Source organism: Pleurodeles waltl, chromosome 8 (assembly GCF_031143425.1).
Source record: "Pleurodeles waltl isolate 20211129_DDA chromosome 8, aPleWal1.hap1.20221129, whole genome shotgun sequence".
Lineage (NCBI taxonomy): Eukaryota > Metazoa > Chordata > Amphibia > Caudata > Salamandridae > Pleurodeles > Pleurodeles waltl.
In genome coordinates, this window is record NC_090447.1 from 1,250,342,573 (window position 1) to 1,250,368,131 (window position 25,559).

The 25,559-nt window shown below is 45.9% G+C and overlaps 1 protein-coding gene across 3 annotated transcripts in view; it reads right to left on the reverse strand.

Annotated features, from left to right (window-relative positions):
• The window catches only part of BRCA2 (BRCA2 DNA repair associated), a 584,634-nt gene that overhangs the window by 446,499 nt on the left and 112,576 nt on the right, over nt 1-25,559 (reverse strand). For all 3 annotated transcript variants that reach the window (XM_069205562.1, XM_069205563.1, XM_069205564.1), the window contains one exon: nt 375-489. In XM_069205562.1, coding sequence (XP_069061663.1) covers nt 375-489 — 115 coding nt within the window. The remainder of the gene's footprint in view (nt 1-374; nt 490-25,559) is intronic.

Consider the following 25,559-nt stretch of genomic DNA (forward strand, 5'->3'; position numbering starts at 1 on the left):
TCTTACTTCAAGTTAAACACATACACTAAAATCTTATACGAGGTTTGTTTGGGTTTTTCTATGCATAGACAAGACCCTATAAATTAAAAACAAAAAACAACCGAGATTCCAGATACAGGGCACTAAAGGGGTTAAATCAATAAGTGAACTATGTTAAAGCTCATGAAGGCAAACTTTTTTGTAAACTAAATGAAACCGCTTCATAAAGGTCCTAACCAAACACACACACCAGCAAAACGTCTTGTGCCATTTAAATATAGGCTTATATACTTTTGGTGCTTCGACTGCCAAAACAATATTTGCTAAGAACATGTATAATGAAATACAACTAATCACTGCTGAAAACAATAATAGTTAAAATACCACTTGCTTACCGTGAAATTTGGCATCATGTTCAAACGTTATACTTTCTTTCACAGGATGGCACAAGGTCAGAGTAGCATGTTTTCCATCACTTTTGTTACACTTTGTTAAAAGACGATGTACAATCTGCAACAGATCCCAAAAACCCATTAGGCCTAGACTTTACAAGTGTTTGTTGTGACTGAAGTTCCTACCAGAAAATGGTGACCTTTCAAAAACAAATACTTTGTAACGCATGCCAAATTGTATATTCCAATGAATTCTAAAGTTTTGCTGTGATACATTTGTCTCTCATTTTCCCACTGCCTGAAGTGTGCACCACTAGGCATAATACAATGTTAACAGTTTAAGTTAAAATCAATGTCTATTGTTCCCAAATAAAAATGGGAAAACACTTTCATTCAACAACATTTCATTCAGAAATGTGACCAATTCCTGTGTTTTGTGTGCAGCCATCCTGCAGTATCTTGCCTTAAAATAGTTAAGCGATGCTCTCTAAAGGCCACTTTATAACGTGGATGATGCTTCATTTACTTTACCCAACTTCGACCAGAAGTGCTAGCACATTGCACAAGCTGACCACTATCTTCAGTGCTGGGCTGATGGCAACAGACAGAGTAAAGTGCATAACTAACATTTCTTCAGACAGTGGCGGGTCTCTTATGTGCACACATTCCCTACTCAGATTCGGGCGCATTGACGCAATTCATCAGGAGCTACTGCTTTTCACTTAAACAAACAACTTAACATCCATCCCACGTGTCCTGTTATTGATGCTATGTATACAATTTCTCAGTAGAAATGTTTAGTTCGGGCTGCTTACAAACGAATACAAATAAACATACAGGGAGTGCAGAATTATTAGGCAAGTTGTATTTTTGAGGATTAATTTTATTATTGAACAACAACCATGTTCTCAATGAACCCAAAAAACTCATTAATATCAAAGCTGAATATTTTTGGAAGTAGTTTTTAGTTTGTTTTTAGTTTTAGCTATGTTAGGGGGATATCTGTGTGTGCAGGTGACTATTACTGTGCATAATTATTAGGCAACTTAACAAAAAAAAATATATACCCATTTCAATTATTTATTATTACCAGTGAAACCAATATAACATCTCAACATTCACAAATATACATTTCTGACATTCAAAAACAAAACAAAAACAAATCAGTGACCAATATAGCCACCTTTCTTTGCAAGGACACTCAAAAGCCTGCCATCCATGGATTCTGTCAGTGTTTTGATCTGTTCACCATCAGCATTGCGTGCAGCAGCAACCACAGCCTCCCAGACACTGTTCAGAGAGGTGTACTGTTTTCCCTCCTTGTAAATCTCACATTTGATGATGGACCACAGGTTCTCAATGGGGTTCAGATCAGGTGAACAAGGAGGCCATGTCATTAGATTTCCTTCTTTTATACCCTTTCTTGCCAGCCACGCTGTGGAGTACTTGGACGCGTGTGATGGAGCATTGTCCTGCATGAAAATCATGTTTTTCTTGAAGGATGCAGACTTCTTCCTGTACCACTGCTTGAAGAAGGTGTCTTCCAGGAACTGGCAGTAGGACTGGGAGTTGAGCTTGACTCCATCCTCAACCCGAAAAGGCCCCACAAGCTCATCTTTGATGATACCAGCCCAAACCAGTACTCCACCTCCATCTTGCTGGCGTCTGAGTCGGACTGGAGCTCTCTGCCCTTTACCAATCCAGCCACGGGCCCATCCATCTGGCCCATCAGGACTCACTCTCATTTCATCAGTCCATAAAACCTTAGAAAAATCAGTCTTGAGATATTTCTTGGCCCAGTCTTGACGTTTCAGCTTGTGTGTCTTGTTCAGTGGTGGTCGTCTTTCAGCCTTTCTTACCTTGGCCATGTCTCTGAGTATTGCACACCTTGTGCTTTTGGGCACTCCAGTGACGTTGCAGCTCTGAAATATGGCCAAACTGGTGGCAAGTGGCATCGTGGCAGCTGCACGCTTGACTTTTCTCAGTTCATGGGCAGTTATTTTGCGCCTTGGTTTTTCCACACGCTTCTTGCGACCCTGTTGACTATTTTGAATGAAACACTTGATTGTTCGATGATCACGCTTCAGAAGCTTTGCAATTTTAAGAGTGCTGCATCCCTCTGCAAGATATCTCACTATTTTTGACTTTTCTGAGCCTGTCAAGTCCTTCTTTTGACCCATTTTGCCAAAGGAAAGGAAGTTGCCTAATAATTATGCACACCTGATACAGGGTGTTGATGTCATTAGACCACACCCCTTCTCATTACAGAGATGCACATCACCTAATATGCTTAAGTGGTAGTAGGCTTTCGAGCCTATACAGCTTGGAGTAAGACAACATGCATAAAGAGGATGATGTGGTCAAAATACTCATTTGCCTAATAATTCTGCACTCCCTGTACATTGCGTCTGCTCCAGTACACAGCATGATCCCTCACTTTTTATGGGGCCAAAGGCCTAGATACAGTGTGCTCACGAACACTGGCATACTTTAATTATTAAATTGATGAATTTATCAAAGTTTTCCTTCATTCCCCCATATTTCCTGTGCACTAAAGTCTAAATTAATGATAGTCATGGGCATGCGTCAGATGAAAAGGTATGCTGTGTTACTTTCAGCATTTTTACAGTACGTTAAATATTGGAATCATTGACAACTCTCGCAGAACACCATCATCCCCCTTACAAACATGGTGCACCCAACTGATTGCACAGGAATCTCCCTCCCCAACATGGCACACCATCTCCTTTGTCTTCAGTAGGATCACTTCCCAAATATGGCTAACACATACTGATGTTAACAAGGTTAGCCCCTTTGACGTCAACAGGATCATCTTCCAAACTGGTTTTACTCACTTTGACTTCAATGGGATCACCCAAGCATACACTATTTACCTCCACTGACAAATATGATCACCCCCAAACATGAGTCATCTCAAAGAACGTCTGCAGGATTCCACTCGCAAACATGATACATATTTATTCACTTTAAAAGAATCAACTTTCCACGCATGGTTCACACCCATTGATTTCAATGGCATCCTCTTCCCGAAAAAGATGATTCCATGAGACCACTTTCACCTTACCCTGACAAACATGTTTAATTTCCAACGACATCAGTGAGACCACCATTGCAAACCACAAATCCACATTCCAAACATGGTTAGCTTACAGTAGATCACTCACCCAAGCATGATTCACTCCCATGACTTCATTAGGACAATGCTCCAAAACACCAGGACTCCACTCTACTTGGAACGTGAACTGATTGGGATATCAGATGGTGGAATAGTTCCTCACCTATAATCCTAGTTTCCTCCAGGGAAACCTTTACTGTAGATCTGAGAACTGAAAAGTCCCATCCACAAGTGGGAGCACTTTTTTAAAATGTAAATGACAATGTATATACACATATTTTTTATAGAATCAATTTTTTTTCCTAGGGTGAATAGAAGCCTATAAAAACCTGTATTACGCTAGTCACTTAAAAAAGTAAGCAATTTTATTGAAAACATAGTAACTAGAAAAATCAGTGACTAGAATAGTCCTTCGGACTTTTTTTTTTTTTTTTAAAGTAAGAGTGAGTGAAGACCAGGACAATGTAGCCTAATAGGCTGACACCTAAATGACTGGAAAAACTGGTACTGCTCCTTTAAGGAATAGTATGCCACCAATATCCCACCATGCCCTGTAGATGACAGTTTAACAGTTTTTTTTGTTGTTTTTTTTTTGACTGAGATGAAGGATCGTGGTAAAATTTAAGGTAATTCCCTTCACCTTTCACCGAGGGAGAGGGAGGGCTGACTATAATGAAATCTACTATAGAGGAGAATTAAGATTACAAGTGAGTAACTGTTTCTCCTTCAGGGGATGTTCATTATTAGTCATAGAACTGAATAGAAAACAAAGCCCACTGCTAACAAAGGGGAAGAAAAAATGGCAATAGGAAAAAACGTACTACGGAATTGACAGAAAAGATTCTGCAGAGGCTTGACCCAAATGGGCGTTTGCTCTGAAATCAGCATCAAGACAATAATGCCTTGTAAAAGTACATACAGACAGGGGCGGCTCCTCCGCTATGGCAGAGGAGCGTCGCCCCCCCGCCAGCAGCAGCAGCTGCAGACCTTTAAAAATAAAACACTAATACATGTTTTTTTAAAGGAGCCTGGGCCCTGAGGGTGACAGGCACAGAGGGGAGTGCACAGAGCACTCCCCTCAGTGCGCACGTATGTTTGGCCAGCTCTCTCGGGTCAGCCAAACACACATGCACACTGTAGTCTCTCCATCCCGGCACTGTGTTGCTGTATTGGAGAGAGCAGGCCTAGGCTCCCAGTCTGTGTTGGAGCGCCCAGCCATGGCACTCCAGCCAATCATAACGCTGCTCTGAGAAGTGTCATGACTGGCTGCAGGGCAGGCTGGGATCCTGTGCGTGCAGTGGGGTGGAAAGCGGCAGCGTGGAAGTGCACTTAAGGTAAGTTTTTATTTTAGTATTTTCTTTTTCCTTTCATTCCATCTCCCCCCCAGCCGCGACTGCGTACAGGTTTAGGTGGTTGCCTTAAAAGTATCTGCAGTGGAAGTTGTTATGTTTCAACTAAGAGTTATGTGCTGGCAGACTTCCATAAAAAGGTGGGAGATTCCAGAACTTGACTGAAGTGGATGCCTGCCAGGGGTTGGATGGCTGTACCTGAAGTGCAGAATTAACCAACTTTAATTACACTGTTTGGGCCATATTTCTTTCCAAAAGAAATGTTTCTCAATAATGCAGCAGTAGACACTCTTACCCGCCTGCTGAATGTGCTCTGGGATTACCCAAGGATTTGTTGGCATTACTGTAACATAGTAAGATGCAGGAAACAATCCACAAAGGAATGGACAGTTTTAACATCCAAATAATGCAAAGCAATCTAACTTGATAGGAGGGGCTCTGGGAGAAAGTCGGTAGATAAATCATTTGAATAACATAGAAATCAGATGAGCCATCATTGCGATTTTGTCTTCATGGAAAACAGAATAGGGTTCTTTACAACAGATCGCCAGGATCTCACTAACCCTCGGCGTGGACTTTATAGCAATAGAACCTTCCAGAAAGCATGACAAAGACTAGCCTAATGAATAGGCTCAGACAGGGGGGGCAATTAATCTAGGCTCAACACATTTAGTTCCAACGAAGGTGACGGTCTACTTAAGTCAGGATAAACCATTTTAAGCTCTTCAAGTAAGTCATTTAGCAGGAATTTCGAAGACATTTGTGAAGGGTTTACCCTGTAAGTGAAATGGCTGCCAAGTGTACTTTATAAAGAAGTCTCTGCCAAATCAGGAAGGCATGGAAATATAACTTCTTCTTGACATGTGGTTGTTACAATGTCCTTCTGCAGGCCCATAAGCAAAAGCTCTGGCATTTAATCCAATAGGGTATTGTAGGAAGTTGGCTCTGTATGTGCTATTTCAAAGTAAGGAATAGCATGCACAGAGTCCAAGGGTTCCCCTTAGAGGTAAAATAGTGGTAAAAAGAGATAATACTAATGCTCTATTTTGTGGTAGTGTGGTCGAGCAGTAGGCTTATCCAAGGAGTAGTGTTAAGCATTTGTTGTACATACACATAGACAATAAATGAGGTACACACACTCAGAGACAAATCCAGCCAATAGGTTTTTATATAGAAAAATATCTTTTCTTAGTTTATTTTAAGAACCACAGGTTCAAATTCTACATGTAATATCTCATTCGAAAGGTATTGCAGGTAAGTACTTTAGGAACTTCAAATCATCAAAATTGCATGTATACTTTTCAAGTTATTCACAAATAGCTGTTTTAAAAGTGGACACTTAGTGCAATTTTCACAGTTCCTAGGGGAGGTAAGTATTTGTTAGGTTAACCAGGTAAGTAAGACACTTACAGGGCTTAGTTCTTGGTCCAAGGTAGCCCACCGTTGGGGGTTCAGAGCACCCCCAAAGTCACCACACCAGCAGCTCAGGGCCGGTCAGGTGCAGAGTTCAAAGTGGTGCCCAAAACGCATAGGCTAGAATGGAGAGAAGGGGGTGCCCCGGTTCCGGTCTGCTTGCAGGTAAGTACCCGCGTCTTCGGAGGGCAGACCAGGGGGGTTTTGTAGGGCACCGGGGGGGACACAAGTCCACACAGAAATTTCACCCTCAGCAGCGCGGGGGCGGCCGGGTGCAGTGTAGAAACAAGCGTCGGGTCGGTAATGGAAGTCAATGAGAGATCTCGGGATCTCTTCAGCGCTGCAGGCAGGCAAGGGGGGGATTCCTCGGGGAAACCTCCACTTGGGCAAGGGAGAGGGACTCCTGGGGGTCACTTCTCTAGTGAAAGTCCGGTCCTTCAGGTCCTGGGGGCTGCGGGTGCAGGGTCTCTCCCAGGCGTCGGGACTTTGGATTCAAAGAGTCGCGGTCAGGGGAAGCCTCGGGATTCCCTCTGCAGGCGGCGCTGTGGGGGCTCAGGGGGGACAGGTTTTTGTACTCACAGTCTTAGAGTAGTCCTGGGGTCCCTCCTGAGGTGTTGGATCGCCACCAGCCGAGTCGGGGTCGCCGGGTGCAGTGTTGCAAGTCTCACGCCTTTTGCGGGGAGCTTGCAGGGTTCTTTAAAGCTGCTGGAAACAAAGTTGCAGCTTTTCTTGGAGCAGGTCCGCTGTCCTCGGGAGTTTCTTGTCTTTTCGAAGCAGGGGCAGTCCTCAGAGGATGTCGAGGTCGCTGGTCCCTTTGGAAGGCGTCGCTGGAGCAGGATCTTTGGAAGGCAGGAGACAGGCCGGTGAGTTTCTGGAGCCAAGGCAGTTGTCGTCTTCTGGTCTTCCTCTGCAGGGGTTTTCAGCTAGGCAGTCCTTCTTCTTGTAGTTGCAGGAATCTAATTTTCTATGGTTCAGGGTAGCCCTTAAATACTAAATTTAAGGGCGTGTTTAGGTCTGGGGGGTTAGTAGCCAATGGCTACTAGCCCTGAGGGTGGGTACACCCTCTTTGTGCCACCTCCCAAGGGGAGGGGGTCACAATCCTAACCCTATTGGGGGAATCCTCCATCTGCAAGATGGAGGATTTCTAAAGGTTAGAGTCACTTCAGCTCAGGACACCTTAGGGGCTGTCCTGACTGGCCAGTGACTCCTCCTTGTTTTTCTCATTATTTTCTCCGGCCTTGCCGCCAAAAGTGGGGCCTGGCCGGAGGGGGCGGGCAACTCCACTAGCTGGAGTGTCCTGCTGGGTTGGCACAAAGGAGGTGAGCCTTTGAGGCTCACCGCCAGGTGTGACAATTCCTGCCTGGGAGAGGTGTTAGCATCTCCACCCAGTGCAGGCTTTGTTACTGGCCTCAGAGTGACAAAGGCACTCTCCCCATGGGGCCAGCAACATGTCTCGGTTTGTGGCAGGCTGCTAAAACTAGTCAGCCTACACAGACAGTCGGTTAAGTTTCAGGGGGCACCTCTAAGGTGCCCTCTGTGGTGTATTTCTCAATAAAATGTACACTGGCATCAGTGTGCATTTATTGTGCTGAGAAGTTTGATACCAAACTTCCCAGTTTTCAGGGTAGCCATTATGGTGCTGTGGAGTTCGTGTTTGACAAACTCCCAGACCATATACTCTTATGGCTACCCTGCACTTACAATGTCTAAGGTTTTGTTTAGACACTGTAGGGGTACCATGCTCATGCACTGGTACCCTCACCTATGGTATAGTGCACCCTGCCTTAGGGCTGTAAGGCCTGCTAGAGGGGTGTCTTACCTATACTGCATAGGCAGTGAGAGGCTGGCATGGCACCCTGAGGGGAGTGCCATGTCGACTTACTCGTTTTGTCCTCACTAGCACACACAAGCTGGCAAGCAGTGTGTCTGTGCTGAGTGAGAGGTCTCCAGGGTGGCATAAGACATGCTGCAGCCCTTAGAGACCTTCCTTGGCATCAGGGCCCTTGGTACTAGAAGTACCAGTTACAAGGGACTTATCTGGATGCCAGGGTCTGCCAATTGTGGATACAAAAGTACAGGTTAGGGAAAGAACACTGGTGCTGGGGTCTGGTTAGCAGGCCTCAGCACACTTTCAATTGTAAACATAGCATCAGCAAAGGCAAAAAGTCAGGGGGCAACCATGCCAAGGAGGCATTTCCTTACACAACCCCCCCCCAAACGAAAGAGGATGAGACTAACCTTTCCCAAGAGAGTCTTCATTTTCTAAGTGGAAGAACCTGGAAAGGCCATCTGCATTGGCATGGGCAGTCCCAGGTCTGTGTTCCACTATAAAGTCCATTCCCTGTAGGGAGATGGACCACCTCAACAGTTTAGGATTTTCACCTTTCATTTGCATCAGCCATTTGAGAGGTCTGTGGTCAGTTTGAACTAGGAAGTGAGTCCCAAAGAGGTATGGTCTCAGCTTCTTCAGGGACCAAACCACAGCAAAGGCCTCCCTCTCAATGGCACTCCAACGCTGCTCCCTGGGGAGTAACCTCCTGCTAATGAAAGCAACAGGCTGGTCAAGGCCATCATCATTTGTTTGGGACAAAACTGCCCCTATCCCATGTTCAGAGGCATCAGTCTGCACAATGAACTGCTTAGAATAATCTGGAGCTTTGAGAACTGGTGCTGAGCACATTGCCTGTTTCAGGGTGTCAAAGGCCTGTTGGCATTCCACAGTCCAGTTTACTTTCTTGGGCATTTTCTTGGAGGTGAGTTCAGTGAGGGCTGTCACAATGGATCCATATCCCTTCACAAACCTCCTGTAGTACCCAGTCAAGCCAAGGAATGCCCTGACTTGAGTCTGGGTTTTTGGAGCTACCCAGTCCAGAATAGTCTGGATCTTGGGTTGGAGTGGCTGAACTTGGCCTCCACCTACAAGGTGTCCCAAGTAAACCACAGTTCCCTGCCCTATCTGGCATTTGGATGCCTTGATAGAGAGGCCTGCAGATTGCAGAGCCTTCAAAACCTTCTTCAGGTGGACCAGGTGATCCTGCCAGGTGGAGCTAAAGACAGCAATATCATCAAGATAAGCTGTGCTAAAGGACTCCAAGCCAGCAAGGACTTGATTCACCAACCTTTGGAAGGTGGCAGGGGCATTCTTTAAACCAAAGGGCATAACAGTAAACTGATAATGCCCATCAGGTGTGGAGAATGCTGTCTTTTCTTTTGCTCCAGGTGCCATCTTTATTTGCCAGTACCCTGCTGTCAAGTCAAAGGTACTTAAGAATTTGGCAGCACCTAATTTGTCTATGAGCTCATCAGCTCTTGGAATTGGATGAGCATCTGTCTTGGTGACAGAATTGAGTCCTCTGTAGTCCACACAAAACCTCATCTCTTTCTTTCCATCTTGGGTGTGAGGTTTGGGGACTAAGACCACTGGGCTAGCCCAGGGGCTGTCAGAGCGCTCAATTACTCCCAATTCCAGCATCTTGTGGACTTCCACCTTGATGCTTTCCTTAACATGGTCAGACTGTCTAAAGATTTTGTTTTTGACAGGCATGCTGTCTCCTGTGTCCACATCATGGGTACACAGGTGTGTCTGACCAGGGGTTAAGGAGAAGAGTTCAGGAAACTGTTGTAGGACTCTCCTACAATCAGCTTGCTGTTGGTCAGAGAGGGTGTCTGAGTAGATCACTCCATCTACTGTGCCATCTTTTGGGTCTGATGACAGAAGATCAGGGAGAGGTTCACTCTCTGCCTCCTGATCCTCATCTGTTACCATCAACAGATTGACATCAGCCCTGTCATGGAAGAGCTTAAGGCGGTTCACATGGATCACCCTCTTGGGGCTCCTGCTTGTGCCCAGGTCCACCAGGTAGGTGACCTGACTCTTCCTTTCTAGCACTGGGTAAGGGCCACTCCATTTGTCCTGGAGTGCCCTGGGAGCCACAGGCTCCAGAACCCAGACTTTCTGCCCTGGTTGGAACTCAACCAGTGCAGCCTTTTGGTCATACCAAAACTTCTGGAGCTGTTGGCTGGCCTCAAGGTTTTTGGTTGCCTTTTCCATGTACTCTGCCATTCTAGAGCGAAGGCCAAGTACATAGTCCACTATGTCCTGTTTAGGCTCATGGAGAGGTCTCTCCCAGCCTTCTTTAACCAGGGCAAGTGGTCCCCTTACAGGATGACCAAACAGAAGTTCAAAGGGTGAGAATCCTACTCCCTTCTGTGGCACCTCTCTGTAAGCGAAAAGCAGACATGGCAAGAGGACATCCCATCTCCTTTTGAGGTTTTCTGGGAGCCCCATGATCATGCCTTTTAATGTCTTGTTGAATCTCTCAACCAAGCCATTAGTTTGGGGATGGTATGGTGTAGTGAATTTATAAGTCACTCCACACTCATTCCACATGTGCTTTAGGTATGCTGACATGAAGTTGGTACCTCTGTCAGACACCACCTCCTTAGGGAAACCCACTCTGGTAAAGATACCAATGAGGGCCTTGGCTACTGCAGGGGCAGTAGTCGACCTAAGGGGAATAGCTTCAGGATACCTGGTAGCATGATCCACTACTACCAGGATATACATATTTCCTGAGGCTGTGGGAGGTTCTAGTGGACCAACTATGTCCACACCCACTCTTTCAAAGGGCACCCCCACCACTGGAAGTGGAATGAGGGGGGCCTTTGGATGCCCCCCTGTCTTACCACTGGCTTGACAGGTGGGGCAGGAGAGGCAAAACTCCTTAACCATGTTGGACATATTGGGCCAGTAGAAGTGGTTGACTAACCTCTCCCACGTCTTGGTTTGTCCCAAATGTCCAGCAAGGGGAATGTCATGGGCCAATGTTAGGATGAACTTCCTGAACAGCTGAGGCACTACCACTCTCCTAGTGGCACCAGGTTTGGGGTCTCTGGCCTCAGTGTACAGGAGTCCATCTTCCCAATAGACCCTATGCGTTCCATTTTTCTTGCCTTTGGACTCTTCAGCAGCTTGCTGCCTAAGGCCTTCAAGAGAGGGACAGGTTTCTTGTCCCTTACACAGCTCCTCCCTTGAGGGTCCCCCTGGGCCTAAGAGCTCAACCTGATAAGGTTCAAGCTCCAAAGGCTCAGTTCCCTCAGAGGGCAGAACTTCTTCCTGAGAAGAGAGGTTCCCTTTCTTTTGCTGTGTTGCAGTTGGTTTCCCAACTGACTTTCCTTTCCTCTTGGTAGGCTGGGCCATTCTTCCAGACTCCAGCTCTACTTGTTCACCCTGTGCCTTGCACTGTGCTCTTGTTTTCACACACACCAGTTCAGGGATACCCAGCATTGCTGCATGGGTTTTTAGTTCTACCTCAGCCCATGCTGAGGACTCCAGGTCATTTCCAAGCAGACAGTCCACTGGGATATTTGAGGAGACCACCACCTGTTTCAGGCCATTGACCCCTCCCCATTCTAAAGTAACCATTGCCATGGGATGTACTTTTCTCTGATTGTCAGCGTTGGTGACTGTGTAAGTTTTTCCAGTCAGGTATTGGCCAGGGGAAACCAGTTTCTCTGTCACCATGGTGACACTGGCACCTGTATCCCTCAGGCCCTCTATTCTAGTCCCATTAATTAAGAGTTGCTGTCTGTATTTTTGCATGTTAGGCGGCCAGACAGCTAGTGTGGCTAAATCCACCCCACCCTCAGAAACTAGAGTAGCTTCAGTGTGGACCCTGATTTGCTCTGGGCACACTGTTGATCCCACTTGGAGACTAGCCATACCAGTGTTACCTGGATGGGAGTTTGGAGTGGAACCTTTCTTGGGACAGGCCTTGTCTCCAGTTTGGTGTCCATGCTGTTTACAGCTATGACACCAGGCCTTTTTGGGATCAAAGTTTTTACCCTTGTACCCATTGTTTTGTGAAGAGGCTCTGGGCCCACCCTCCTGTGCAGGTTTTTGGGGGCCTGTAGAAGACTCTTTACTATTTTTAGTTTTGGTTGTCTCATCACCCTTCCCCTGGGGAGTCTTTGTGACCCCTTTCTTTTGGTCACCCCCTGTGGAAGTCTTGGACACCCTTGTCTTGACCCAATGGTCCGCCTTCTTTCCCAATTCTTGGGGAGAAATTGGTCCTAGGTCTACCAGATGCTGATGCAGTTTATCATTGAAACAATTACTTAACAGGTGTTCTTTCACAAATAAATTGTACAGCCCATCATAATTACTTACACCACTGCCTTGAATCCAACCATCTAGTGTTTTCACTGAGTAGTCAACAAAGTCAACCCAGGTCTGGCTCGAGGATTTTTGAGCCCCCCTGAACCTAATCCTGTACTCCTCAGTGGAGAATCCAAAGCCCTCAATCAGGGTACCCTTCATGAGGTCATAAGATTCTGCATCTTGTCCAGAGAGTGTGAGGAGTCTATCCCTACACTTTCCTGTGAACATTTCCCAAAGGAGAGCACCCCAGTGAGATCTGTTCACTTTTCTGGTTACACAAGCCCTCTCAAAAGCTGTGAACCATTTGGTGATGTCATCACCATCTTCATATTTAGTTACAATCCCTTTAGGGATTTTCAACATGTCAGGAGAATCTCTGACCCTATTTATGTTGCTGCCACCATTGATGGGTCCTAGGCCCATCTCTTGTCTTTCCCTCTCTATGGCTAGGATCTGTCTTTCCAAAGCCAATCTTTTGGCCATCCTGGCTAACTGGATGTCCTCTTCACTGGGGCTATCCTCAGTGATTTCAGAGGTGTTGGTCTCTCCTGTGAGGGAACCAGCATCTCTGACTATTATTTTAGGAGTCAGGGTTTGAGGGACCCTGTTCTCCCTAGATAGGACTGGTAGGGGGGAATTTTCCTCCAAGTCACTATCCTCTTCCTCTGAGTTGCCACCCTCAGAGGGGTTGGCCTTTTCAAACTCTGCCAAAAGCTCCTGGAGCTGTATTTTGGTAGGTTTGGGGCCCATTGTTATTTTCTTTATTTTACAGAGTGACCTTAGCTCCCTCATCTTAAGATGGAGGTAAGGTGTGGTGTCGAGTTCCACCACAGTCACATCTGTGCTAGACATTTTGCTTCTAAAAGTTGGAATACTTTTTAAGAATCTACAACTGGTTCTAGAATCTAATTCAAACTTTTACAAACTTTTAAACTCTAAAAGAAATGCTAAACAGGATCTAACACAAGGCCCTAGCAGGTCTTTTAAGAATTTAGAAAACTTTTCAAATTGCAAAAATCAATTTCTAATGACAATTTTGGAATTTGTCGTGTGATCAGGTATTGGCTGAGTAGTCCAGCAAATGCAAAGTCTTGTACCCCACCGCTGATCCACCAATGTAGGAAGTTGGCTCTGTATGTGCTATTTCAAAGTAAGGAATAGCATGCACAGAGTCCAAGGGTTCCCCTTAGAGGTAAAATAGTGGTAAAAAGAGATAATACTAATGCTCTATTTTGTGGTAGTGTGGTCGAGCAGTAGGCTTATCCAAGGAGTAGTGTTAAGCATTTGTTGTACATACACATAGACAATAAATGAGGTACACACACTCAGAGACAAATCCAGCCAATAGGTTTTTATATAGAAAAATATCTTTTCTTAGTTTATTTTAAGAACCACAGGTTCAAATTCTACATGTAATATCTCATTCGAAAGGTATTGCAGGTAAGTACTTTAGGAACTTCAAATCATCAAAATTGCATGTATACTTTTCAAGTTATTCACAAATAGCTGTTTTAAAAGTGGACACTTAGTGCAATTTTCACAGTTCCTAGGGGAGGTAAGTATTTGTTAGGTTAACCAGGTAAGTAAGACACTTACAGGGCTTAGTTCTTGGTCCAAGGTAGCCCACCGTTGGGGGTTCAGAGCACCCCCAAAGTCACCACACCAGCAGCTCAGGGCCGGTCAGGTGCAGAGTTCAAAGTGGTGCCCAAAACGCATAGGCTAGAATGGAGAGAAGGGGGTGCCCCGGTTCCGGTCTGCTTGCAGGTAAGTACCCGCGTCTTCGGAGGGCAGACCAGGGGGGTTTTGTAGGGCACCGGGGGGGACACAAGTCCACACAGAAATTTCACCCTCAGCAGCGCGGGGGCGGCCGGGTGCAGTGTAGAAACAAGCGTCGGGTCGGTAATGGAAGTCAATGAGAGATCTCGGGATCTCTTCAGCGCTGCAGGCAGGCAAGGGGGGGATTCCTCGGGGAAACCTCCACTTGGGCAAGGGAGAGGGACTCCTGGGGGTCACTTCTCTAGTGAAAGTCCGGTCCTTCAGGTCCTGGGGGCTGCGGGTGCAGGGTCTCTCCCAGGCGTCGGGACTTTGGATTCAAAGAGTCGCGGTCAGGGGAAGCCTCGGGATTCCCTCTGCAGGCGGCGCTGTGGGGGCTCAGGGGGGACAGGTTTTTGTACTCACAGTCTTAGAGTAGTCCTGGGGTCCCTCCTGAGGTGTTGGATCGCCACCAGCCGAGTCGGGGTCGCCGGGTGCAGTGTTGCAAGTCTCACGCCTTTTGCGGGGAGCTTGCAGGGTTCTTTAAAGCTGCTGGAAACAAAGTTGCAGCTTTTCTTGGAGCAGGTCCGCTGTCCTCGGGAGTTTCTTGTCTTTTCGAAGCAGGGGCAGTCCTCAGAGGATGTCGAGGTCGCTGGTCCCTTTGGAAGGCGTCGCTGGAGCAGGATCTTTGGAAGGCAGGAGACAGGCCGGTGAGTTTCTGGAGCCAAGGCAGTTGTCGTCTTCTGGTCTTCCTCTGCAGGGGTTTTCAGCTAGGCAGTCCTTCTTCTTGTAGTTGCAGGAATCTAATTTTCTAGGGTTCAGGGTAGCCCTTAAATACTAAATTTAAGGGCGTGTTTAGGTCTGGGGGGTTAGTAGCCAATGGCTACTAGCCCTGAGGGTGGGTACACCCTCTTTGTGCCACCTCCCAAGGGGAGGGGGTCACAATCCTAACCCTATTGGGGGAATCCTCCATCTGCAAGATGGAGGATTTCTAAAGGTTAGAGTCACTTCAGCTCAGGACACCTTAGGGGCTGTCCTGACTGGCCAGTGACTCCTCCTTGTTTTTCTCATTATTTTCTCCGGCCTTGCCGCCAAAAGTGGGGCCTGGCCGGAGGGGGCGGGCAACTCCACTAGCTGGAGTGTCCTGCTGGGTTGGCACAAAGGAGGTGAGCCTTTGAGGCTCACCGCCAGGTGTGACAATTCCTGCCTGGGAGAGGTGTTAGCATCTCCACCCAGTGCAGGCTTTGTTACTGGCCTCAGAGTGACAAAGGCACTCTCCCCATGGGGCCAGCAACATGTCTCGGTTTGTGGCAGGCTGCTAAAACTAGTCAGCCTACACAGACAGTCGGTTAAGTTTCAGGGGGCACCTCTAAGGTGCCCTCTGTGGTGTATTTCTCAATAAAATGTACACTGGCATCAGTGTGCATTTATTGTGCTGAGAAGTTTGATACCAAACTTCCCAGTTTTCAGGGTAGCCATTATGGTGCTGTGGAGTTCGTGTTTGACAAACTCCCAGACCATATACTCTTATGGCTACCCTGCACTTACAATGTCTAAGGTTTTGTTTAGACACTGTAGGGGTACCATGCTCATGCACTGGTACCCTCACCTATGGTATAGTGCACCCTGCCTTAGGGCTGTAAGGCCTGCTAGAGGGGTGTCTTACCTATACTGCATAGGCAGTGAGAGGCTGGCATGGCACCCTGAGGGGAGTGCCATGTCGACTTACTCGTTTTGTCCTCACTAGCACACACAAGCTGGCAAGCAGTGTGTCTGTGCTGAGTGAGAGGTCTCCAGGGTGGCATAAGACATGCTGCAGCCCTTAGAGACCTTCCTTGGCATCAGGGCCCTTGGTACTAGAAGTACCAGTTACAAGGGACTTATCTGGATGCCAGGGTCTGCCAATTGTGGATACAAAAGTACAGGTTAGGGAAAGAACACTGGTGCTGGGGCCTGGTTAGCAGGCCTCAGCACACTTTCAATTGTAAACATAGCATCAGCAAAGGCAAAAAGTCAGGGGGCAACCATGCCAAGGAGGCATTTCCTTACAGGTATTCTCATGGAAGGACTGTTCATGCAATCTTCTAGTAGATAAATGGACCGTATTGCAAGAGTTCAGGGGTGAAGCTGTCAAGTGCAACAGTAGAAGGTTGGGGTGCAGGGTCTGGCTCCCAAGTTGAATGGAGGTTCAATTGGATATTATGAGGCCATTCAGACAGATGCTGTAGGTCAGTGCACCACCACTGTCATGGCCACTTTTGAGCAATGTCCATCACCCTGCTTTGTACTTAAGCAGCTCTACCAGTACCAATGGAATCAGTGGGATCGGAGGAAATGAGCACACAAACATATTTGAGATCAAAAGAACTTTCATAATTGATAGAACCAGGATCTGTAATTTGGGCATCTGTGTTTGTAAATAAGTCGATATCTATTAAGCCCCATTTGAAAAAGATGTTGTGCAGCACTTTGTTGTTTAGTACCCAATCATGATTCTCTTGTACTGTTCTGCTGGAAGAAGTTGCTTCTGCATTTTAGATGCCAGGCAAGAGAATTGCTGTGATGCACAAGTCCCTTGCAAAGAGGCTCTTTCAAACTGTTTTACCTTCAAGAAACAGTTCTGGCTCACGTCTACCTTCTTATAGATGTAATGCCTTGCTGTTGCATGGTCTGTTTGAAGAAGCAATGAAAATGCTCTGAGACTTGGTAGAATAGTCTTGAGGGCTAGATGGGATGCTGTCAGCTCAAGACGTTTCATGTAATCTTCTCTTTCTTTAACCACAATTATTGGACCTGCAGGCCATCCACATGGGCTCCACAACCCAATAATGATGCATCTTTCACAATGACCTGAGACAGAGCTTCTGGTTGGAATAGATACCCTTTGGGAGGTTTGTTGATCGGGGCTACCAAGGAAGAGAGCTGACCGCAGATCGTGTGAGAGTTAACATGTCCTCCAAACTGCCTGAGAGCTGAATGCTCTAGCTTTCCAAGCACTGCTGTAATGGTCTTCATCTGAAAATGGGTGTCTATGACAAAAAAGATGCAGGATGCCATCGAGCCTACAAGACTTAAAATCTGATGGGTAGTCAGGTGTTTCATTCTTAAAGGTTTCTGACATTTCAGACGAATAGAACACCATACCTCCTTGAAAGGTTATATCTTGCTGATAGAGTGTCTATGAGTGCTCCCAGGTAATGTATGTATTGCACCAGTTTCGACGTAGACTGAGTGTGACTGATTGAGTCCCAGTTGCGGAGGTATAGAAAGTGCCATGTTGTAGTAATGTGACTTCTTGAGGTGTTAATGTCTTTAAGGACCAGTTCTCTAGGTAGGGATAGACAAAGATTCTCTTCTTTTTAAGATCAAGTGCGACCGCCACCATGAACTATGAAAATGTTTGTGGTGCTGCCTCGAGTCCCAAAGGCATGACTTTGTACTGATAATGGGAATTTCCTGACAGAAACTTCAGGAATTTGCAATATGAATTATGGAAATGTGAAATTAAGCACCTTGTAGATCAATGACAAACATCCAAGCCCCCCCCCTCCCAAATGGATCGGGGGGGGGGAAATCTGGTGAAGTGACAACATACAATACATCTCTACTTTTATGAACTTGTCTGTAGCCCTGAGATCTAAAATAAGAAATAATCCATCTTCGGCCCCTTAGCTTCCTTTTGACTGGAGGAAGTGGTTCCTCTGCCTCTGATCAGGAGGATGCCGAGCCCCACATGCAGCAACTCTAGATATTACAGTGATGTCATCTAGGGGGGGGGGGGGGGGGGGGGGAGGAATGAAAGAAAGATTATCACAGCCACAGAGAAATGCTATTCTTTAAATTTAACATCCATTTGCCTCAGTAACCAGTAGAGCTCATGATCTGGAGACCACCCTTCCCTCTTGAAAAACCTCAGAAAAATTCTGCCTCCACAAAGACCGTATACCCCTTGGGATCCTCTTTCAGCACCGTTGTTGGAAACGTTACGGTTTGTTTTGGTTTAAGTCTGGCAAGGGTTTGCTCTGGGCATTGTTAAGTGTATCTTTCTGACATCTCTGCTTTTTTGCAGCTGCTGGATCAACTTTCCCTATTAAGGTCACTGTTTGTGACCTGTTTCTCGAAGGGTGTTCTACATATGTCTCTCCCCAAACCTTTCATTATGCCCCAAAGGGACTTTAACTTAGTTTTAACCAATTTAATGTGTTAAACCTTTTAACCCATGCATAGTTTACCCTACCACTTCTCACGATCAAGACAGTCTTCTTGGTAGCTAGCACATCAGCCAGAAGGGTCCCCTTTGGCCATACTCAGTGCCAACTGGGTGTTAACAAAAGTGATGGCAGTTGCTGTAGCCCTTCTGCGGAGGCCACTGGTTCCAAGCTTCCTGTACTTCAAAGACTGGCTTTTGAAGGTAGACTCAACCCAGCAAACCTCATCCACCACCAGACCACTCCAAAGATGAGGTGCACAGCCTCACAGATTTCTTTCAGTTGGGCGAGAGTTGTTCCAGTCTTGGAAATTATGTGAGGTGCAGAGCAGACCCAGGCTCTGCAGGGGAAGTGTGTGAGCAGGTGCTAGACTTGTGGTGTTGATCCCATGCCTCATCCAGTGATTTGAACCGACATGGCAAAGTCAAAGAATGCTTTAACTTCTTGGTATTCTTCTTGTGGGTCTTACCTGGTTAAGATTTTGAATCAGAGCAGGCACTGGACCTTCCACATGACCGAGACCTGAAGTGGTGCAGAACTGTCTGATGCCGAGTGACCAGGAGCTTCAAGGCATGAGCTCCTGTGCCGCTTTGGAGTTCATTGCACGGCAGTCAGGGCAGGTCTTGGAGTCAAGGTCCAGGTTCAGGCACCCTAAACAAACCAGATGATCTGTCACAGACATCTCCCTGTGGCAAGCTCCGCAGGGTTTAAAACCTGATCTGTCACAGACTTCTCCCTGTGGCAAGCTCCGCAGGGTTTAAAAGCCACAGATGGCATCAAAATCATAACTTCATGTCTGCCACGTCAGTCCTGAATGGCAACAACCAGAAAAAGCAACAAGCGCATGTCAAAAGTAAACCGTTTTCTCATGTGGAACTGCCTACTTGAACATTAGCTAAAAACCCTGAAGGAGCCTCAGGGGTCAGTTACTCGAATGGTAATTCCAGTCCAGAAAAAAAGTTCCATTATGAAACAATCCATTAAATGGGTAAATAAGCGGTGGATGGGATTTACCACATCAGATTCATATGGTTATTCCTTGTGCACAACCACATTTTCATCTAGAGGATTCCCCCAGGTAAATGGTGTGTGCTGGCACGTTTACTGCATTACAGGTAAATCCACCAACTGGTCAAGTACTTCCTCTTGCTAGACCTACTGGATTACAAACAGCTCGAAATGAGGACCTAAGAAATACCTTTATGCATACAAAGCTTGGATGTGTGATGGGGAAAAGTATGATATGTTAAATAATAAGAATGGTCTGTCCCTGCAGTGACAAGTTTAAAAACGTTAGTCACTAAAGAGGATTCCGTAGCTTTCCCATCGGGGAAATCACTTTCATTCCTATGGCAGCTTAGGGAGGAGTTACATTGATCTGCATACTATTAAAATACTTATCAAAAAATTTAATTTTTACGTGAATACCGATTTTTGGTAAATGTACTCCAACAAAGACTTCATAAAAATGTTTTTTTTTCTGACTTGAGACCGCATGGTGATTAAATATAGTCTGTCAGGCTCTCCCCACTGTGAAAGTAATTAACTCCCTAGCTCTGCTGATTAGGTGTTATATGGTCCTGGAAAAACAGAGGGCATTACACAGCAAATAGATACCTGGCAAGAAGCATAGGGAGGATTAATTACTGCAGTCAGACATGTCACCAGAGGCGGCAGGGAGGGCTATCAAGTGCATGGTTCAGAGCCCCAATGCCGCCGGGCCACAAGGCGCAAACAGCTTTGCGTTGCCACAGCTGTTTTGAGGCAGGGGGAAAAGGACCGTAGGTAAGGTATAGATACTAAGGCCCACTTCGTCCGGGAGCAAGTGAACGAGTAGTGCAGCACTCTTCCAGCGTACAGTGCAGCCCTATCCATTTCCAGCTTAGTCTGTCGACTGCAGTCTGCACAGGAATACACAGGAGGCAAGTGCTGTGGACAGTGGGTACGGCAGGAGTGGCAACGTTGGTGGGGGCACATTGTGGGCACAATGATCTATGATGACCCGGCATTGGTTGCCGAGGCACGAGGGGGCTCCCACCCTGCAGAGGCAGCCTGACTAGGCCCAAGTGCTTGTGGTGTTGAGCATCCTGCCAGTTGACCGTAGACGAGCCCTGCTCCCACACTACTACTGTTAGCATTTCGACCTGTACGGCAACATAAGGCACGGCACATAGCCCTTGGCAGGAGAGCACTCATCATGCTTAACTCTTGGCTTGGGCCCAGGAACCTGGACCTCAGTCCCCCCTCCAACATTTTAACCTTGAATCTCTAAGCACCATAAACTCTGCACAAGTTCCACAATTCTCCTACTTTAGTACTGATTTCAACAGCCTCCAGTGATTTTCTACTATTTATTCACTAATCTATCCCTGCAGTACGTAAATTAGAATACCGACTGCATCCTCACGCCCTCACAAAGTGCTGTCCCAAAGGTTCTGGGAACAGTTTGATATAAAAAAAAAAACACCATCAAGGCAAAAGGGCAATGCAATACAATTCAGAAAGTACTGTAAGCACCTCTTTAGCCCTACAAGGCTACAAGTCTACTGTCGTATAGCTATTTTGGACACGTTATTTTAGCAAACTAGGCTTGCCGTTGTGCACTTTAGCCCAGTTACATTTTTGTTCAGCATCGCTTTATTTTTCTAGCAATAGCCACATTTGCTGTGTTGTTTTATTTTCTCTTATCTCGTTCTTAAGCCTAAGAAAGCATTACATTCCTAGCAGGACATTCATTTCACTTTGTGCTTTCCTCAAGGCTACAGTCAAATAGGGTTGCCGGCAAAAGTGGTACGCTGTGTCTCCAACATTCACAGAAACACACATACTCCTACGTGGGGATCCTTTCTTAGAATGTCAACTATTTTATTCCAAAAACACTCCTTTGCTCCATACACGTAAGAGGGAGGTTCCAGCCAGATGACCACAGCTGCATGCTGAATGCTGAATGCTGATTGCTTCGCTACAGCTGCTTGCTCAGACTACCGAATCCCTGGCCTCTATGGGGACAGTGTCTCTCTAGACTACAGGCTTCCTTGCTCAGGTATGAGGGATGATGTCTTCCCGGGGGGAAACGTGAAGGGCAGATTTGGCTTATTATGCTGTGCTCTAACATAGCTTAGGTAGAAATATATACCACTCCTAGTGACAGTATAGTGGGACTGTTTTTGTGTTTCACTCTCCTTGTCACGATCTTGCTTTTATTGTGTTTTATCATCCTAGTTATTGCAATACCTGCCATTTTGTCTAAGATGCAGTTACTTCAATGAATCCTTATTGAACTATATTCTGCCTCTGTTTGTCTTTGCCTGTGTGAGACTAATATAACTGAGAGACAGAGATGAGATCGGATCGACCAGGAGTCTTTCTTGTCATGTGCCCGGTTTCCACAATCATCCCTGTTCTTGGACCGAGATGAGGCGATGATAGTTAGCCAGAAAACCACGATTAGGCCGACAGGCGTCACATGGTGTGGAAATGTACTTAGTACCCCACAATCTATGCAATTCTGCCACCCAAATCCTGTAGTCTCATTAGGATAATGAGAACCTACACAACACTACAAGACTGCAAGCCCTTTAAAGCTCACCTACATTTGCCCACTGCTGCCTCCGACAGTGCCATGGCCCTTCGCTGTGAGCAGACTCACTCAGAGGTCAACTGACAGACTAAGCAGGTGAACAGTCCCTTTTCATTCAGGGTGGAAGTTGTCACACAGGCTATTCTACCAACAGCGAGCTAACGCAGTGGCCAAAAGAAGAAGGCCTCTGGCTAACATGCGAAAGCTCCAGACTGGATCATCAAAGACTTGATCGGTTCAGACAGTGGGCACTGCCAGCGAGGTTTGTGGGTAATCCGTTTCCATCACCTGCAAAACCTCAGACAGCCCCTTCTTGATAGCAGGAAATTAGTACAATAATACAGTTTGTACCAACCAAACAAGCAGCAAGCCAGCAACTGGCAAGCAAATGTCAACTGAGGATTTCTTTAAGGATAAGCATCCCCCACCCTTAACCTCTGACTTGTCACAACTTTAAACAGACCCAGTGACAATCTCAAACAAGCCCGAACTTATAAAATCATTCTTGAAGACATCTTCAATGAAAAATCCATGAACGTAATGCTTCTAGCCAAGTCAAGGGAGAATAACTTAATAATCAAGATTTCGTCAGATGGCTCGTCTATGGACCTCAATTACATTACAAAGACAGTGGGTTGGCACTACAAGGGTATGAGCGTTACAAGCTCCTCCATCGTCACAGGTTCCAGCACTTTTAACGCAGATCCCACGAAACATGGGCCTTGACTGTCTCAATCAGGTCAATCACAACCGTCATGCAGATACAAAACCAAGCAGCACAGATGGGGGGCATTAATTCACAAGGTTTCAGAGCAGTAAACTCAGTCTGTCTGCAGGCTTACCTGGGAGCAGACAGGGGCTCCAGACACCAACAAACCACCATATAGTGCCATACACAGCAGAGAGGATCACAATTGTGAAATAAATGATTAAGTTATCCTGCAGCAAAACACCCATTATGTCGCAGGGTGCCCCAGTGACCGCAATAGGACAGACCTACCTGTTCTTCAAACTCATGGTGAGCAGAGCAATCTATTAGCATCAATTAACATGATTTGTGGCAGCAATAAATGCCCTGACCTGGAAATCAGAGAAATTAGAACTGCAGTTGGGTCTCATTCAAGCTTCAGCAACATCAATAGCCAAGATGGAAGTTAATCTTAACCTGGGGAAAACTGCTAATCCAGCTGAAAAAGATAAAACAACAAGTATCCTGCCAGAGGTTTTAACCTAAATGATTTTGGACTGGAAGCACGCCTTTTAACTCCCAGCCAAAACTAGCCCGCAATCATCCCCACACCACACCATCGAATTCTGTAAATTCAGTGTTGGATATAACACTTAACTCCACAGCTGCACAACGGGCCATTGCAAGCGCGGAGATAAACACCTGGTTTTGTACAGTCGCATCATCACAAGACCATATAACTAGTCACTCAGCAGCCTTTGGGGAAGATGCCTTCAATTTAGTTCCTCAAGTTTCTACAGTGTACAAACTACGTACAAAGGAAAACATCCTTTAAAGCTCCAACAAGGCCCATGCAAATCCCATGGAGAATCAATGGACAATGGCCCTCTCAAAAAGATCGAAAAAGAAACTATAAAAGGACTAAAAACAAAGCAGCAAAAAGTCAGCAGCAAATGCAGTGTCTTTAAGAACAAAGGACAAGTGATCACAAGCCAACCAGTACGTATCCCATTTTCAAGGCAAGGGTGGCCAGCAAGAAGGAATTCAAATCACTGGATACAACCCAATTTCCTGAGTCCCAATTGCCTGTTTTGGCAGTTCCATCCGCACTTGAACATGGTACAGGTCCCTAGAATGGGCAGAGATCTCCAGCATCGAAGACTACACCTAGTGTCCACATGTATATTACTCAGCCAGTGCCTACTAGTCTGTGTGGACACAAAGGACCGACGGCAGACAGCGCAACAGCACAAAAAAAAGAAAGAACTGTCAAATACGGCTGCCTCGCAAAGCAGGCCAATAGGCCCAACTTTAGATTAAGCCAGGGCCAAACAAACAAGAAGCAACGGTCCTTTCATTGAATTCCCATGCGATTCCAAGCCAGCTAAACTGGTAATCATACCACATTACCTGTCAGAGGGAAACCATGACGTTTTAAATCAATCAAGTTTATTACGATTATTTAAAGCCATTCTAAACCTGCTAAAACTAACCAAGTATGACACCTTGGCTGTAGAGTTCAAAATAATGCAAGATTACACTAAAGGGAGAGAATCAACAACACTAACACCGAAATTGCCCTCCCAGCACAAGAGATTTTAACCTGAAAACTAGCTTTTGATAAATGGGGCATCGGTATATTTAAGCTCGGGGGACCCAAGTATCCATCTCCATTGAAGAATCTAACAGCCCTTTCAAACTCGGAAAATCAAAACCATAGCGTTCCAAGGGGGGCAGGGCGGTCACAACTAAACTTGCTGCACAGCAAAAATGGGAATATCTCAATCTTTTATGAGTAAACTGCGACCAATTAGGAGAGTTCCCCTGGAGCCCACAGAGGCAAACCATGAAGCAGACTAGATCTGGTTATCATCCACCTTATCAAGTGATAATCAGACTAGTTCCTAGCACCAACAATCCAGTCCCAAAAAGAAAACAGCATTTAAAGGTATTATCATGAAATGTCGCTGGACTATATATAACACTTAACTCTCCCCCTGCAACTTCACTCATCATAAATGCTGTCTTGCTGTGCCTCCAAGAAACCTGGGCAAAAAATAAAAATTACACAGTAATTCCTGATTTCCATGAAGTACGTCAAGCAGCTAAAAAGACAAACATCTTTGGCAGACCATCTGGGGGCCTTTCCATACACCTTAACATCGGCCTAGACTTGAAAGTTAAAAATATCACAACACAGGATGAAATGATACAAAGGGTCACTCTGGAAGGCCTATATACACATAATCAGAAGATAAGGATCCTACCAGTCAATCTCTACTTCAATAGTTTTACACCACAGTGAGGCATTGGTTAACTCAATTATGTGAATCACCAGATATAGTGCTCTATGATCATGCCAACTATCAACTGTGGGGATTTTAACCCACGTCATCTGGACACTCCCCCGACAGACCACCAGACATTGAACACTCACACCAGCCCACTCCAAATCCTGTTCAACAATCAACATCTTAAATCCATCCAGCATATGCTGGATAATAAATCCAGCGAGATTAGAAATCCCCAAAACATTTAAGGGATTAAGCACTCTCAATCATGTGCCTACCACAGATAAAATTCTTGAGCACATGGAGAGCTTTGGAATCCTAACATCACAAGAGAGAGATCACCTTCTACTCTGCACTGTATTAAAGCTAAGTACAACCAAGCATGAATGACAGAAGACAGTGCGCACCACAAAAGGTTATGAAAATGGACAACTAATTTGGTCAATAAAAAGGGGGCCCAGTTCCCCTACAAACACTTAAAGTCCGGAAATCTTTAATAGGCCTTCCCCTCAGGAACCAAGATTGGAAATTTCTGCTGGACAACTAGGAGACAACCATCAACAACATCCACCTCACCTTAGGCCCCACATCGGCTTCACAAAGGTCCCTCA